General features: G+C 36.6%; 1 protein-coding gene across 1 annotated transcript in view; it reads left to right on the top strand.

Annotated features, from left to right (window-relative positions):
* The window catches only part of LOC126830696 (cyclic nucleotide-gated cation channel alpha-3), a 127351-nt gene that overhangs the window by 88087 nt on the left and 22059 nt on the right, over nucleotides 1–17205 (top strand). Inside the window, exon 2 of the mRNA XM_050561108.2 lies at nucleotides 8685–8922. Coding sequence (XP_050417065.1) covers nucleotides 8710–8922 — 213 coding nt within the window. The 5' untranslated portion in view covers nucleotides 8685–8709. The remainder of the gene's footprint in view (nucleotides 1–8684; nucleotides 8923–17205) is intronic.

Here is a 17205-nt window from a genome sequence, read left to right as displayed (position 1 = left end):
CTGCCAAGGGATCTTTTACGTGCACGCCCGAGTCATTATACCTCATTCCTTTCGTATCAATATTAATATATCACCGTATATCTCATCTCTTATTAGTGGGACTTCAACAAACAGTGCAGTAAAGATAAATCACACCAAGCTCTAATTATTTTTACGATGGAGGACGATCGTAAAATATTATTATATTTTTAACATTCACCATAGAGACTGATATATTTGCTATTTGCTAAGCTTTTTAACACTTTAGATGCGTATTTTAACGTTAAATATTCATCAATGGTTGCAACTGAATAAGGACGATATATTAGTTTTTCGTAATTGATATACAGTCCGATATTATTTGCTTGATTAGTTTTGGGGGGGGGGGGAGTTGAGGCTTATAATAATGTAATTATATGGTCTGGTATTGGGGATTTACATTTAAATGATGACCTAACTAACACCTAAATACACAGTAACAGCAGCAAGTGGGCCATTGGGTTGTTTAGGGGTAGACATATCCTGTCACGCACGTGACACCAGTCGCTGCCATCGTGTTAAATGAAAGGCCGAGTATGATTAATCTAAAACATTAGGTTGGACCAAATGAATATGTAACTATAGCAGACACATGAGTAGTTTAACTATAATTATGATTGCGCAAATGTATTAGTTTGTAAGTGATATTTGTCCACAGAGAGTCGTGAATATGTTTATGCCCCAGACCTTTTTAACTTTTGGCTTGTTATCGATGGGGTTACTGTTCATCTAACAAATTTGAAGGGTCGATTCTGGGCCAAAGGAAAATTAATTGGTTTATCACCGGTTCTGTTATTAAATCAGATGTACTGCTTTGCTCTGGGTTAAACCAAATTAAATGTGAAAATTAACCAGACAGTAGGAGAGAGAGAGAGAGAGAGAGAGAGAGAGAGAGACAGAGAGAGAAATGGGGTTTAACGTCCACTCGACACAAACTAGGTCATTTCGGGACTAAAATATGGTTGTTAAATATGTTTTTTTAATTTTTATTTCAATAATTCGCTTGCGCGTAGGGGTCTTTAGCAGTGGGAGGAAACCGGAGGACCCGGAAAAAACCCACGAGATTCGACGGGCGACCCTACTCCTTGTCACGTACAACTGGGGAATCGACACCCCGCCAGTTGACTCAATGACAGACCGTATGATACAGCGCGCGCGCAGACAGTAGGATGTTAAACCCCATTCTAATTCTGTTCTATTGAACTTTTGGTTACAGTGGGTCTTTATATTTGTATTTATTTAGCTTCATGTATGCATTTGCCATTTCAGTTAGAATCGGCTATACTGTATGTCCTAATAAACGTAATTGATTATAACGAAATGGTATTAAGTCGGTCGGCACTGGAACTTGTGTCACCCCCGTGTACTGATTAAACTCTTTCATATCAAATATAATCTTTAGCGCCACCCACAAAGCCATCGACTTCGTCGTTTTAGATGAAATTGGTTTAGTTAATCTAAATACTACTAAAATAGAATGTATTACTCCCCGAACATGTTTTTTTTTAAGAATTGTGACATGATATTCATTCGCCTTGTACACGACATTCTGCACTGACTCGATCAATAACAGAAGACATTATTCTCGCCACCACGGCAAATTCAACAACACTAACCGAGATCAGAGATAAGAATTTGTGTGGAATAATAGACGAAAAATGTTTTTACGTGGGAGTTGGGGGGGGGGGGGCATGGGGGTAGAGCATTCAGGTGGGAAAAAAGTTTTATCTCTTCGCCCAATTTTATTAAACTAGAACAACTGAGATTAAAAAATAGTTTAATTTAGCCAAATGCGTATTTGAGTTCGTAGGGGTGGGTGGGGTGGAGTGGAGCTGTAAAGTTTATCGCGTCGCCTAGTTTTATTTAACTAGAACAATTAAGACTAAAAAATAGTTTAAGTTAGGCAAATGTATATTTGAGTTGTATATATTTAAAGGTCTAGGATTGTTGAAGTCTTTTCTCTTTATTAGTTAAAATCCTGCTTAGATTTATGATGCTGTGCGTTAGATCGCTGTGAGGATAAACGTAATTAGTTCTCTTATAGTACCGCCGAGTTCTTACTTTGTAGCCAATCAATAAACTCGACACAAATTGTCTTGAATTTTAAGCCTCGTGTCTGAACACTGCCCATGGAATCAAAACTAGATCGTGAAAACGAGAATCAATGAGATCCGTTTGTTTTGGGTTTGTTAGGATTAATGTTGGTTCGCTCTAACAAATAAAGCAAGTTGGACCTCGAGACATATCGATGAAAATTTAGTTGCTTCTGCAGAAGGGAATTAAATGGTCATGCGGGCGACCATGTTGATTTATGCATTGGTCCTCGTAGAATTCAATGCTAGAAAATGAGAATCTTCATATCTGTATTTGCTTTGGCTATGAATTAGTGAAATGCTCATCTCAGCCATTTTGTGATGGAAAGCCTCTGGTCATGTTGAAGATAAATGGGATATGAAATAAAACTGCGTCCAGTGAATTATATGTTATATGTGACTCAACATACCATTATCACCGAATTAATATAGATATCTTTGCCTCGGGTCTTTATCATTACTGGCCTACTTAAACATGTGACCATTTGAACGGTGTTGGTAGACAGGGTTCTTGTGGACTCGAAATGGCTAGACCTCCTTTGATTTGGGTCAAAAAATAAAATGGTCGATTTATGTGGATGTTATTTGTAGATTTGGTTTGTCTGTCTTTTACTTCCATAGATAAAAGCGAATTTGTATGTGTGTGTGTGTGGGGGGGGGGTAATCCATAATACTATTCAATTTATCTGAAAGTCTGAAAGGAATTTCGGGAACAAGTTTAGTCTATGTAAGACCCCTCTCCCTAAAGCCAGTATTGAGATATTACCGGTTCTTCTTTTTTAGTTGCTGACTCGGGTAATTACACTTACGTTTATTTAACAACTGATCTTCAAAATGAATACCCAAGTTGAAAGGTAGTCATTGAGCAGCGTAGTCATGGTTGGCATACTCTTTTCTTATTCAGAGACGTAGCGGAGTTTGTCTATCCCTTTTCTTGGAAAAGCTATAAAAGATAAGCGCCACAAAAAACTGTCATCTCCTATCCAAATTAGTTGTATTGGATATACTTAATAGATGAGGGGGGGGGGGCAAAGGATACCCTTAATGAATATGCGAAGCTTATTTATGATAAAATAAAACCATCAAAATTGTCCTCGAAAGTTAGCTCTGCTATTACTTTTACCTAGTACTATTCAGCAATGAATTCGCTAAGCCGATCAAAACAAGACATTTAGATCATGTCTACCTCAATATCATCCAGTAAAACCTAAATAATTCCTAAAGATGGACACGACCACGGACACCAGGATAGCAGATAGGGTGAATTAACTCATCACAATAAAACACAAATTAAATTAATTAAAAGGTCGAAAATAAGACGGTAGGCGAATTATATGTTGCTATATCGAGAACACATTTATCCCTCGTCTGTTTATCGCTTTGCTAGACATCTCGTAGGCTTCGTTTCGTAATTGAATGTGAAGGTTGAGATGAGAGCTTGAAAATTGAATGAATCCACGGTTGGGTCAGCAATTAGTTCATCTTCTCCACGCATTGATAATGTGTGAAACTCGGCAATTTGATTCATCTTAAACACATTCTTTATCTAAAAACCATTTTTTCCAGACATGCACTGATATGTATATGATGCTACCCACATAAGAGTGTTTCAGGGTCATCGACTTGAGTCACCCATCTGTCGGCGTACCAGTTCAATTATTTTCCAGAATTACATATTTTAATTCCAATACTCGTTTCCTCTTATCTAAGGAAGAATATGTCTTACGTATACATAGCATTACAACCCAATTTCGGCAAGTTCTTCCACGCATGAAGTATAATCAAACATAGGTATAAAAATATTTATGTTGGATTAACATTGTATACGTCATACTTTACTTTAAAGTAAAATTCAGTGATTGGTGTTAAGAAGATTCGGTGATTAGTGTTAAGAAAACAGTCGTGTTTCCGCTTAGTCTTCCGACTTACACCCCAGTTCTTCATATCTCTCTCTCTCTCCCTCTCTCTCTCTCTCTCTCTCTCTCTGAATATTGATATTACAGGAAGGCTTTTCCCCGTATCAACCTTCCGTGTTGTCATTAGGTTTCAATATAAAGAAACTAATGTACGTATTGGTTTAAAAAAATGTTGTATTTCATTTCTTGAAACATACCCGGGAGCGAAGACATTTAGAGAGAAACCTATAGTATCTTAACTGTTAAAATGGTTCTATCTGGAAATAATTCAAGTGTCTCTGTTCTTCATTAAGTTACACTTTTAGCCTTAAGATATTTGACAAAACTCCAATATGGCGCTACCGAGCACTTTAAAACTGTTTTTCAAGTGGCCATCCACCGGTGTACGGTATAATTTAATATATGTATAACCGTCGTTTCTGTATTTTTGAGCTATTTCGTGACCCGCAGAATATTATGAAAACAAATAGTATTGCTATTAGATATTGAGACCATCCGCCATTCCTCTATAACAATATTGGTGATCGATCACAAGGTAAAAAAACAAATATCGTCTGTTTCTTGTGGCTATTTGAATAGTATAATATATCAATTATTACTGGCTCACACGCTGATTCCTCTACTTATTCGTCTCGTTTTTTTTATCCTGAAAAAAATGTTAATAAATGTTACGATAACTTCACCTCCAAGTGGTTGACAAGTAGATCAAACAGTATCTCCTGGGTGTAGGAAGCAAGCGTGGGGGATAGTCCACCATTAGTTTGCAAAATATTTTTAGCATTTACACGATTCTTCTTGTGCGATATTTGCTTTATCGTGTCGGTATTGGGCAAACATTAAATCCTTATGCAGCTCGGAGTTTTAGAGATTGGATTTAATTCTAGACTTTCTTTGGTTGAACGGGTTTTTAAATTGGGCTGCTGCTATGGATTCATCTTGTCTAGCACTTGCAGTAAACATAGTTTGTACGGTCTTTGCTTATTAGGCAACCATTAAATCCTAATTCTGCTCAGCGACGGAGTCAGCGTTTTAGGGATTGAATTTAACTCTATACTTCTCTTCGTTGGATTATATTGAGCCATTGCTTGTGGACCTAATTTTACAGCTCATGAGGTAATACAGGAGATGTTTAGCTTATTAGGCAACCATTAAATCCTAATTCTGCTCAGCGATGGAGTCAGTGTTTTAGGGATTGAATTTAACTCTATACTTCTCTTCGTTGGATTATATTGAGCCATTGCTTGTGGACCTAATTTTACAGCCCATGAGGTAATACAGGAGATGTTTAGCTTGGGGGATCTTTACAATTATGTCATTGGGTATCCAACGTTTTATCAGAATGTCCGGGGTTCGATTCTGGTGTTGGCCAAGAATGTTCCAAGGAATTATCCAGCGTGTCTAGTCGTTCGGTTGGGACGTTAAATCGAGGTCCCGTATACACATTGGCGTGCACGTAACGGAACACTTGGCAGTTGGAATTCAAGTATTGTTATCCGGGTGAAATTTCCCTCATAACACACTGTGTGGCGTATGCCTGTCTTCAGTATCTCGGTTGGTGCAGAAAAGTAAGACATTAAACCCCATTTCATTTCTTTACAAGCTTCGTGTTAAATATCCTGTCAGGATGCAAAGTGTGAACATTAACGAAAAGGGTGTATATTAAATCAACCCCGCTTCCTGATTATCCAGTCTCTGCTATTAACCACCGACAATAAAAGATGACGAGTTCATTTAGATGGCGTAACAAGCTTCATCTGGCTATGTACCAGCCGCTGATGAGCTCTTATATAACCATGTTTCTCTGCTTTATCTTGTCTAATATCGGCTAGTTATGCTATTGATGGAAACCACCCCAAAGCTTTAACATGAAAATCTACTTGCTTTAATACAGGTTCAGTGTTAGATGATACAAGGTTCTATGATTTTGAGAGTTGATTGCACCCAAAAGCAACCTAATATGGTCGCCGGTTTATTAAGCTGCCTTGAATAAAACATTAATGTCGGGGCTGGCTTCTTTGCCATCTGTACTGTGAACGTTTATCTTGAAGGTTAAAATTACCCTTTTTTGTTGACGATTAACTTGGTAACAGCTGTACACCAGGAATAAGTGAAGGAATGCTGTTTTATGGCACGTCAGCACCAACTAGGCGATATTACACCAATAATAATATTGTTTTAATCATATTTGTTACGGGGGTGTTGGGGGGGGGGGGCGATTCGGCTTGCTCATTAACCGGGAATATTCTAGGCTTAATGGATGCTGACTGTTTGTACCTTCCAATAGGAGTTTTAATCTATCAACAACACATGTAAAGTATTAAAAGATGTTAACAACCCTCCCCCCTATTCATTTCCCAAATGTGTAGCCAAAGATTTCATAGCCGGGTTTATGCATGGCACTAGTCACTACACATAGTACTGTACAGTGTAGTTTAAAACATACAACTAGATTCTGTATTATATAATATATTATATACATAATGCATAAACCCTATACTCCTTCAACTTTCACCAAGGTCAGATCATGGCCCACAGGATAAACAAGTTTCTGTGAAACATGTCCACAGGAAATTTAGGCCTTGGGGATCAATTGGTTTTAAGTGATGATTGAATCAATTGACTTGAGTATCTACCTTCAGGCGTGTTGCTGGCCATTAACTGATAACCGTCACATCAACAGACAGACACAACAGAACATAGTTCACAATGTTCAATCAGACTATTCTAACATCTTTAGTACAAAGTTTTATATTTACCTTACAATGGCTGCCGATTAAAACGAACATCGTTAGTATACAGGTTTATATTTACCTTACAATGGCTGCCGATTAAAAATAACATCGTTAGTATACAGTTTTATATTTACCTTACAATGGCTGCCGATTAAAAAGAACATCGTTAGTATACAGTTTTATATTTACCTTACAATGGCTGCCGATTAAAAAAGAACATCGTTAGTATACAGTTTTATATTTACCTTACAATGGCTGCCGATTAAAAAGAACATCGTTAGTATACAGTTTTATATTTACCTTACAATGGCTGCTGATTAAAAAGAACATCGTTAGTATACAATGGCTGCGATTACAAAAAATATTATTGGTATACAGTTTTATATTTTACCAAATATGGGATGGCGATTCAAACGAAAGAAGTTTTATATTTTACCTAGTGTAGTCTGTTTTATATTTATCTTACAATCGTTGCGATTAAAAAGGAAAGTATACAGTGTATAATATACAGTTTTATATTTATCAACACTATGACGTGCAATTCAAACGAAAGCAGTTTTATATTTCACCTTACAATGGCTGGCAATTTTCTTTTTTTTAAAAGGATATCTTTACCTTACCTTGTGATTCAAAGGAATGTTTACTGTGTGAATTTCTAAAGTAAATTAGAAGAATATTCTTCGTAGCGAAAGGTAGTCTACATTATTGTTTATTTCGCCCACCGTAGAATGAAATCGCGATATTTATAAATATTGAATTAAATAAGGACTCAGTCGTGACACCAGCTTCTAGAAACCCTTATCAAGTTAAAATTAAATGTACCTATATATATAATATACTTTAGCCGGATCGAGATTATATACACGGATAATGTACTTATAATGTAGATAGGTACTTTGGAATTAACTCCTTCAAATGCCAAGCTGGAAGTTCATTTTGTTGTCGCATTCACTCCAGGGAAGTTCCTGTACTCCACTGTCATTAATCATAGCTGCCTGCCACCAGACTACCTATAACGGTTATAAAATACACTTTTATAATTGGACGGGGATCAAACCAACAGTTCCATAGAATATTGATAGCAAATTGAGTATTGTTTGGTTTTGATGTACGATAAATGGCATGGAAGGCAATAAAATAATAATTATCATGGCGGAAATGGAGATTTTGTTGTAATGAACGATACATTAATACCCAGGTCACGGTCCATACATGTTACAAATAGGCTCATCAATTATGAGTATACACCATTTGATAATCTCTTTGATTAAACTTACTTCCTTTTTTATTAATAATAATGTCTGGTTTATACCTGGTATCGTGGTTACATGGGCAAAACGAAATAATTCCACAGCTATCAAAAAATCATATATTTATGGTCGACGCTTTTCGAGAAAAGGGACTTAGGCTCCGCCAATTTAAGTACGGTGGATATGAAACTTGGCATGCTTGTTCCGCGGACAATCGCGCATCGATATTTGATATGACAATTCAAAGATGGCGGCGATATCGTTATTGTCGGTTCCTGGTCCATACTGCGCATACTGTTGTCTGGTTTTTTTTTCTAATAGCGTATCGCTCCTGTAGATGTGGAGTTAAATCGTTGATCTTTAAGGTGTTCTACAGAGAGTGGTGTATACTGTATTTTGCACGACACGTGTAACTTATCGAACTGAAGCCATGATTTGTTTATTACTTAGCATCTAGTCTTTATAAAGCAAATGAATTCAGTTTAATTAAATGCTAGCGTGACAGTTTAATGTGAAAACGCTTAAAGGATATTGGCCTAAGCATTTCGTTCAACGGATGCTCCCTACAATCGGGTATATCGAATGATATCAGTATCATTATGATTTTCGTCATTTTTGTTTATTTATGTATTTATGCTCGTTTGAAATTAATTCCGGCTTTCTTTTTTTTTACAGATGACCATTGTTGTGGGGTGATTCGATGGCGTCCACCAGTCAGTCACAAGATAAACTGACGAACAAAAAATCCTTTGAGGATGACTTGGAGGTGATAGAAAATGGCGGATTAAGTCCCCAACTGTCGGTAAAAACCGACGATGATGCCTGTTCGGAAATTATCCGGATAGAGCAGACAGCGGCAGCAGAAGATAAATATGGAAACTCGACAATAGGACGGATAGTCAGAACGTTACAGGTAAGACAAGTTTTTGTTTTTATTGTTTTGTATTAGTTTTTGAAAAGCACTTTAGAATATTGTGAAGCATATTAGAATTTTGCGAATTATACTAGAATTTTGTGAATTAAATTACATTTGTGTGAAGCTAATTACAATTCTGTGAAAGAAAATACAATGTCTGACGTAAATTACAATTGTCTGACGTAAATTACAATTTTGTAAAGCAAATCCAGATGGCGAATTAATTATTATACCCCTGAAAGCAGCACCATTAGAGTGTTGTATAAGCCGCCGGTATAACCAAAACTGCGCTGCACCAGCAGCAGAAACCTGGCGATTTCATGTGGAGTTAGTTTTTAAATTCAGTCGTGGCTTTTATTGACGTTAATGTTTGAATTAGTTGAGTCTCTTAATGTCTCATTATATCTTCAGTAAAAATGTATAATAGTTTTATGCCATGGATTACATTGAGCGCGGATGGATCTAGCCGTTTGTGGATATCCGCCTCCGAAATGAACACCCAGTTGATTAGTGTGAATCTAATATTCAACCACCACACACATTCATAATACAAAATATCGAGTACTTATCCACATAGATTTCCTCCGTTTGTTCTAGAACACTGGTCCATAAAGCATTATTATATCGTTTCTGTGCGTGATATGAGCTGCGATCTTTCTCAGCCGCTTTTCTAGCTTTGTTTTGTTTTCGTGTTGACTACTTACAAAGACAACCAATCGATGTTAAGTGTAAAAGAGTTCGCGAATAGGTTGATTTAAGTCCAATTATATGCTAAGCTGCGGAAATGACATGCCCGGTAAAACAAAATGAAGAAACGCTATAAATGGAACGAAACGGAACTAATAATTGAAAAGACCATTTACGGACAGAAGTAAAGGACTATTTGCATGCGAAAGTCACAAATTAAAATGACCTCTGGGGTCACGTCCTGGACTTTAGCTTCATAAATAAGGATCAGATGTCTCTGCTAAACAAAAACTTTTTGGTTCCAAAATGCAATTACAGTAACTGTCGTTCTCAAATGCTCATGGGAGTATTAAGAAAATATATTATATAATGCAGTAGCGGTTTCCCTCGGTAGTCGGTTTGGCTCGACACTTTTCTTTTGTTAAATTACACATAAAGTGAATCTGGCCTGGACATTTTTGAAAGTATAATGGGAGTCATGCGGAACATCCAAAACGGTCCCAATAAAACCAAAGCCTAGTTCACAACCCGCCGTACATGTTTTGACACGCACGGGTCTTATGGTTTGGTACCTTGTACACGAGCCGCGGGAAACCGTATGAACATTTAGTATGTGCAGGGCCAAAAGCCACTACGGCTAGTCTGTGAACTTCTACGGTGCCGAACGCACGCAAGTGACGCGTAAGTCTCGCGCACGGGTATACTAAAATTTCTTCCGTAGACTGTCCGTTGTAGCATGTACGGCGGGCTGTGAGCTAAGCTTAAAATACAAAGCCAGATCAATGATTTACTTTTAGAATTGCGATGTTGAAAAGCTCTTTAACAGAGTGCTTCATAAAGACAAGAACAAAAAAAAGTGAAACAACATGCAAAATCAATTCCCTGTTACAACTAATGTTTCTGTCCTGAAATTCTCACTTAACCTGCTGACAGCGAATCCATATTTTAAACATGTGCTTAGTAATCATTGAAATATAGTCAAATAAATATCCGAGTTGATATTTTCAACAGAAATCAAAAGATCGTTTAGGAATGGATAAAAATGTCTAGAGGTGAAAAATGTTTAAAGAAATCAGATTAGTGAAGCGTGTGTTAAAATGGCTCATTAATAATCTCCACGTTCGATATCAATTAGGATCTTAGATTTCTAAATGACAATTTAATGCCATTTTTTAACACTAAAACTTCTTTTCGCAGACTTGATAATGACAACCTCCATCAAAATCCACATCTAACGCGGGATGAAGACGAGAAAAGCCTCGTTTACTAACGTAAATAATTCGTAACGTAAGCTGTCTGCTCAGATAAGCCGAACTAATTTCATTGGCGTAGGAATTGTTAGTTATTAGCACAGGCAACGTGAGAATTTAAAATCAGAGATAAGAAATGAATTGTACACTGATGAATGAGATATAGTTGATTCAGTGGAACTGGTACTATATATCACGGCGGAGTCGGACAGATTTTGTCTACTAATATAATCACTTCTGGACCAATTTACGGAAAACAGACGCGCAGTGATAAGGATATTAAGGATATTAGTTATAGGGTCAATTTCATTATTGATAGATGGATCTGTTTCCTTAGTCTCCACCCCTGGCAGTACAGCTTTCGTATCTACCAACATTAGTGTGACCCTTGAGAGACTGGATTAGTCGATACTAGGTCATTAGTCACGTTTGTGCAGGGAAACTGGTCTTTTCGCGTGTAAATGTAGTTTGTGTAAGATCTATGTCAGCAATACGGAAATGTGCATTAAATAATGATTATCTTGAAGATAAATATGTTGCTAAAATCGACCGAAGAAAGTAATCACTTACGGTTGTTATTTTAACCGATTGTTTGCGAATGTGGCTACATAACTACGAAATAGAAATATAAATTATTAGATGGTTTTTGGTTTGATGATCGCCCAAAGATTTATACGATATATGCCCTGGATAATCTAAATTATTCAGCTCCGTTCTAGAACGTTTAATCTAACAAGAGCATACTCGGTTGTTATGTCAAATACATCATAATCGACAATCTGTGCCCACTAACTTCATCGGCGCATTTGACGTAAGGGGGTGGGATGGCCGAATGGTTAGCTCGTGCGCGCTGTATCATAAGGTCTGTCATTGGGTCAGCTGGCGTAGTTTCAATTCCCCGGTTGAACGTGACAAGGAGTAGGGTCGCCTGTGCAACCCCGTGGGTTTTCTCCGGGTTCTCCGGCTTCCTCTCACTGCTAAAGACCCCTACGTGCAAGCGAATTATTGAAATAAAATTGAACCATGTGTTAGTCCCGAAATGACCTAGTTTGTGTCTGAGGTTCATTAATAATCACAGTAACGTTGTTCAATCAACCCCACCCACTCCATCCTTGTCCAAAACATAAACGGTCTTGTGCGTCTATGAATAACACCCATCCATTCATCTGAATGTAGGTCTCCGTTTTCGCGGAAAGAAATAATATAGTTATAGTTGTAAGAAAGTCTATAATCTTCAACGCCGACTTGTTTCCAGTAGAAAGAGTCGTTATTAATCGATTGTATAACCTGCCGCCAGTTAAATGAACGTTGTCCATCCGGTTATCAATGGAGTATTAAAACACCTATATACCGTATTGCTGCTCCTAAGCCCTCGTGGGAAAACAATCTAATGTCTAATACAGAAAATACAGACAGCTGAAAGCTCTATAAGATAATTGGGATGTGGTATTTAAAGATGTGGACTAAGTGATAAAATTCCTTGTTTATAGTTTTTAATATAATTATAGAATTGCGTTTGCATTAAGCTTGTGTTTTCCTTGTGTTCATTAAGAAAGATTATTTCCATTACACATTTGTAGAGAATTACAAAAATAATATGTGTTCTGGCCCCAAGTTCACAAAGCATTCTCAGACTTAAGTTAAGAATTTACTCAACTTTCAATCACTGTTTATTAGAAATATCTTTGATCCAGAAACACAAAACTTTACACATAGGTTCTTATTGGTGTATTTGATACATTAAAACAACAAAAGATTTATAAACGGCTATATTTTAGTTAAAATAAGGAGAACAATTTTGAGTAAATCCTTAACTTAAGTCTAAGAATGCTTTGTCTAATCGGGGCCTGATAGTTGCGATTTTAAGAATAGAAGGAAAGGTGAATGTTTTTCATTTCGTGTTTCGCTTTTTTAAAATTAAATTTCGAAGTGATTTATTGGTGTTTCCTGTTCTAAATTGTGTACCGTAAGCAACCAATAAAAAACCCAATAAATAGTGCACTGGTGTATGTTGTTTAACGTGGTTTAACCTCTACTCGATACAGAATTGTCATTTTGGGACTAACAATACGCTTGCGGGTAGGGGTTCTTTAACAGCGGCTTTAACAGTGGCTGGAACCCGTAGGACCCAGGGAAAAGTCACGAGGTTGGGCAGCAGATCAAACTTTTTCTTATTTGCAAGCTTGAGGTCGATACCATACTAATTAGACCGTTCGACCACCCCCAAAGCCCAAAGAAGAGACCCTGTTAATTTTGATTCTCGTAACGTTTTCCCAAATTTTCGTTGGTTTGAACCCTCTTTGCCATAGATGGAGCAAAGTGTGGTAACCTCTTTCCCAAAAGCAATATGAGGTTCACTATGGAAAACTTAAGATACACAAACTTTAAGGTGGTGGCAACCTCTTTCCCAAAAGCTGTATAAGGTTCACCATGGAAAAACTGGGATACACAAATAAAGAAACAGTGCTAATCGGATTGTTCATACGCACGTACGTCCATTGCTAACATATAGACGATTTATATTCAAGTTTAGGAATCTAGATCGGGATTATTCCATTTCACTTTAGATTAAACATTGTATTTGTATAGACTCCAAATAAAGCCTCAGATGATACAATGGGATTTCTTCTGGCCTTTAAGACATTTCCATTAATTTCCACTGGAGGTGGGTAATAAAAAAACACCCTTTCAGAGACATCAACTTATAATCAATAACAGAACTTAAGCTGGCATCACAGAGGCGTGTTCAGAAATTTAAGGAGCGAGCGACGGAGAGGGGGATTGGACCTGAAGTGGAGACAGTGTCAAGTTTGGCGTGAGGTCTAGAGATTAGTTGCATGCATGTATATGATTAGGGTGGGGTGGGGCCGGGCCAAAATAGCGACAATGTTTCGCACGTATGTTTGTTCGGCGATATTTCAATGCATGAATCAAAATATGCTCTGTGCGAGTGTGGGGGGGGGGGGGGTCTAGAATCCCTGGAACTCCCTCTTGACACGCGCCGACATGAAGGACAGCTTATTGAAATAATGATATTAAATATTGTCCTGTTATAACGAGCTGTCTTTGATTTCGTGATAAATCATAATATCTATTGTTTATCATATTAATATATTCATATCAAATAATCGTGTGGATAAAAAAGTTATCTTAGAGTCTATATTAGTCAACACAAGGTACAATTTTATGGATACACAATTACTGAGTTTATAAGCGACGTTTCGACGAGTATACTCTCTTCTTTATCACGCTAATGATACGGGTATGTGAATATTAGTAAATAAAATGAAATGAAATGGGGTTTAACGTCCTACTGTTGTGAATAGTAGTCATTGAGAGAAAGGAATAGCTCCTGAAATGGTCATATTTAAAATAGTGATTTTATTGCTCTTTGGTAGTTCATTAGGGATTGTCGTCTTCATTAGATCAGTTGTTGCGGGAAATCAGGATGTTAAACCAACCCATTTCATTCATTAATAACTATGGTTTGAATATATTCATTAACAGATTCACGCTTCTTTATATATAGTAGGCATATAAAATCGTTGGTTGTAATTTGGGTCATTTTGAATCATCCCTTGTTAATTACATTATTGTTGAAGTTTCAGCTTCGTCGGTACTTTTCCCTAACGCTCTTTTGAGGGAGAGAGAGTGAGAGAGGGAGGTACGTCCACTCGATACAAACTACATGTAGTTCATTTCGGGAATAACATATGGTTTAATTTTATTTCAATAATTCGATTGTTTGTAGGGGTCTTTAACTGTGGCAGGAAACCCACGAAGTTGGACTAGCGACCCTACTCTTTGTCACGCACAAGCGGCAAATCGAAACCACACCACTTGACTCAATGACAGACCTTGTGATTTCTGAGACTAACATATGTGGTATTTTACGTTAATAATGTCCAAAGTGTGGAATGAAAGGGACGAGAGTTTATCCTATCAAAAATATATATATTACCATCTCTGTGTTCTCCCGAGTTTATCTCAGCCGGTGCCGAATAGTATAGGACGTTAAACCCCATTTTATTTCATTTCGAATTCTTACTGAAAGGGGATCTTTCTGGTTGAGAAACAACGAGAGGAATGACTAGATGAAATTAAATTAAAAAGGCCATGTTTACATGCTTAATGGCGTTTTTAATACAGCACGCGAACTCGATTAGACTGTTGAAAGGTTATCTTCTATTGGATCTAACAGGCGTCTTTCAAATTGTTTCAGACAAAAAAAAAATCCCCCAAACCTCAGAAACGTCAATTTGCTTAAAACGATGGTGGTAATAAAGGCAATATAAGAGACGATACGGAATATCGATCATCGTTCAATCTTTATGGTGTTCTTTATGGGTAATATTGACAAAAGATATTGATTTTAACACCCCAGTTGTCTGTGATATCTACTCGACATAACTTCTTTTTTAACACCGTCAACCATTACCCATGGTTAAAGAGAAGGTGTGAAGTCGATGTTGAATGTACCTAAAAAAGGCACCGATGATTATTTACAGCTTCTCTCGTGCCAACGAAAACCTTAATCAAAACAAACAAAAAAGAATGTTACCCAAATTTAAAGATTGAATTCGATTTGCCTCGTAACCAAAAAGACACCAACGATTAAAGGGGCTAAGTCTCTAACTCAATATTGATCAATTTCAATCAATATTGATGTTATTATCTTGCCATCAAACTATAGGATCCTAATATCCAATATTTAACATACGATTAACATTTCTATAATCAGTACACGAGTCGTGTACCCTATTGTTTCGGGTGCCATTTTGTTATGAACAAATAAAAACGTACCCTACAACACAATATGGAAGTAATGAACATAGGCTGAGTCACAAACGACAAAATAATAATTTTAAAAAATGTAGAATGTACTAAGCAGGCGTAATTAACGACATACATTCATATTACATTATTGATATGTGCTTTTAGAACCATTTTTGTCTATTTCAAGTTTCCAAAAAGTAGAGCCATACGTCCTTTAATTACAGTTTCTGGTACAAGATTAAATAAATTTAATCTTTTTGATATCCATTATTTATCATGACGAAAATCATGATTGCAATGTTTCCATTAACGGAGAGTAAAAAATGGAGTATTTATGTTTACAGAAGACACGGTACGATGGTTGTATGGTCGTATAAAGACATGCTTATGAATATTGGATGTTTTCCATAACACAGGAACTATTTCTCAGTAAAGCATGAATATGTTTGGGTTTTTTAACGTATACTTAAATAATAATCTCTTGTATAATGATTTGATTTAATTTTTAAGATATAGACCGATATTATAACAATGATAATCGTACTGTAATCATGTAGATGCAGTGTATAAAGATAATCACGTTATTTGTGATTATATTGACTTTTGTAATAGGAATTATTTAATATACAATTTGAACCCTTTATTAAAGACACAACCTGTCAGAATAAAGGTTAAGACCATACACAGTCCAAAGTTATCTTGGAGTAATCTCATCGCGCCATTTTATTGTAATATTAATCCCTTTGTGAAAGTTTAGTCTATAATAAGAATATCAGTCTGTTCAGTATTTACAAAGATGAGCTAAATGGAAAATGCATCGATAATACCACAATAACAACAGTCGTTTAATTAAAACAGGACATATGTTTGACTTTTTGACATATGTCAATTATCTGACGTGATGTGTCTTTAAGTAGATAAATAAATAGAAGGAAACCCCTCGAAATTTGCATTTTACTCGAATAATTGGACAATTTGATTATATTACTGAGAAAATTTAATAACAGTTTGCATGCCAGTTATATAGAGTCCCCTAACATAGATCTATTTGGTCATTCAACCGCTATTATTAAAGTCCCCGACCTTCTTGCCACAGTAAGGGGGCGGGGATCTAGTGGATTAACGCGTGCGCGTGAAGTCATAAAGTCTGTCATTGAGTCAAGTGGCGTGGTTTCGATTCCCCGCTTGTACGTGACATGTTCAACCTTGTGGGTTTCTTCCGGTCCTCCGATTTCCTTCCACTACTAAAGACCCCTACACGCAAGCAACCCTACTCCTTGTCACGTGCAACCGGGGAATCGAAGCCACGCCAGTTGACTCAATGATAGACCTTATGATACACCCCTAGGATACTTAAGGTTTCGTATTTAGATTTATATATAATTACCTAATTTAGCACATCCCCTTTTTATTGCCGCTTTTCCTGTTATTAAAACAAATCTAACATATTCTATGCTTATATATCTTATGTGGCAGGTGTTTGTCACTAGCAACCATGCACTGAATTTTTAATTTTTCCCTGTTTTTTTTAATGGTTTTTTTTGTGGTTTTTTTTATTTATTTTTTT

The sequence above is a fragment of the Patella vulgata genome, chromosome 8 (genome assembly GCF_932274485.2).
Source record: "Patella vulgata chromosome 8, xgPatVulg1.2, whole genome shotgun sequence".
Lineage (NCBI taxonomy): Eukaryota > Metazoa > Mollusca > Gastropoda > Patellidae > Patella > Patella vulgata.
Note: the sequence above shows the minus strand (reverse complement) of the source record. Positions and strands in the feature narration are given on the sequence as shown.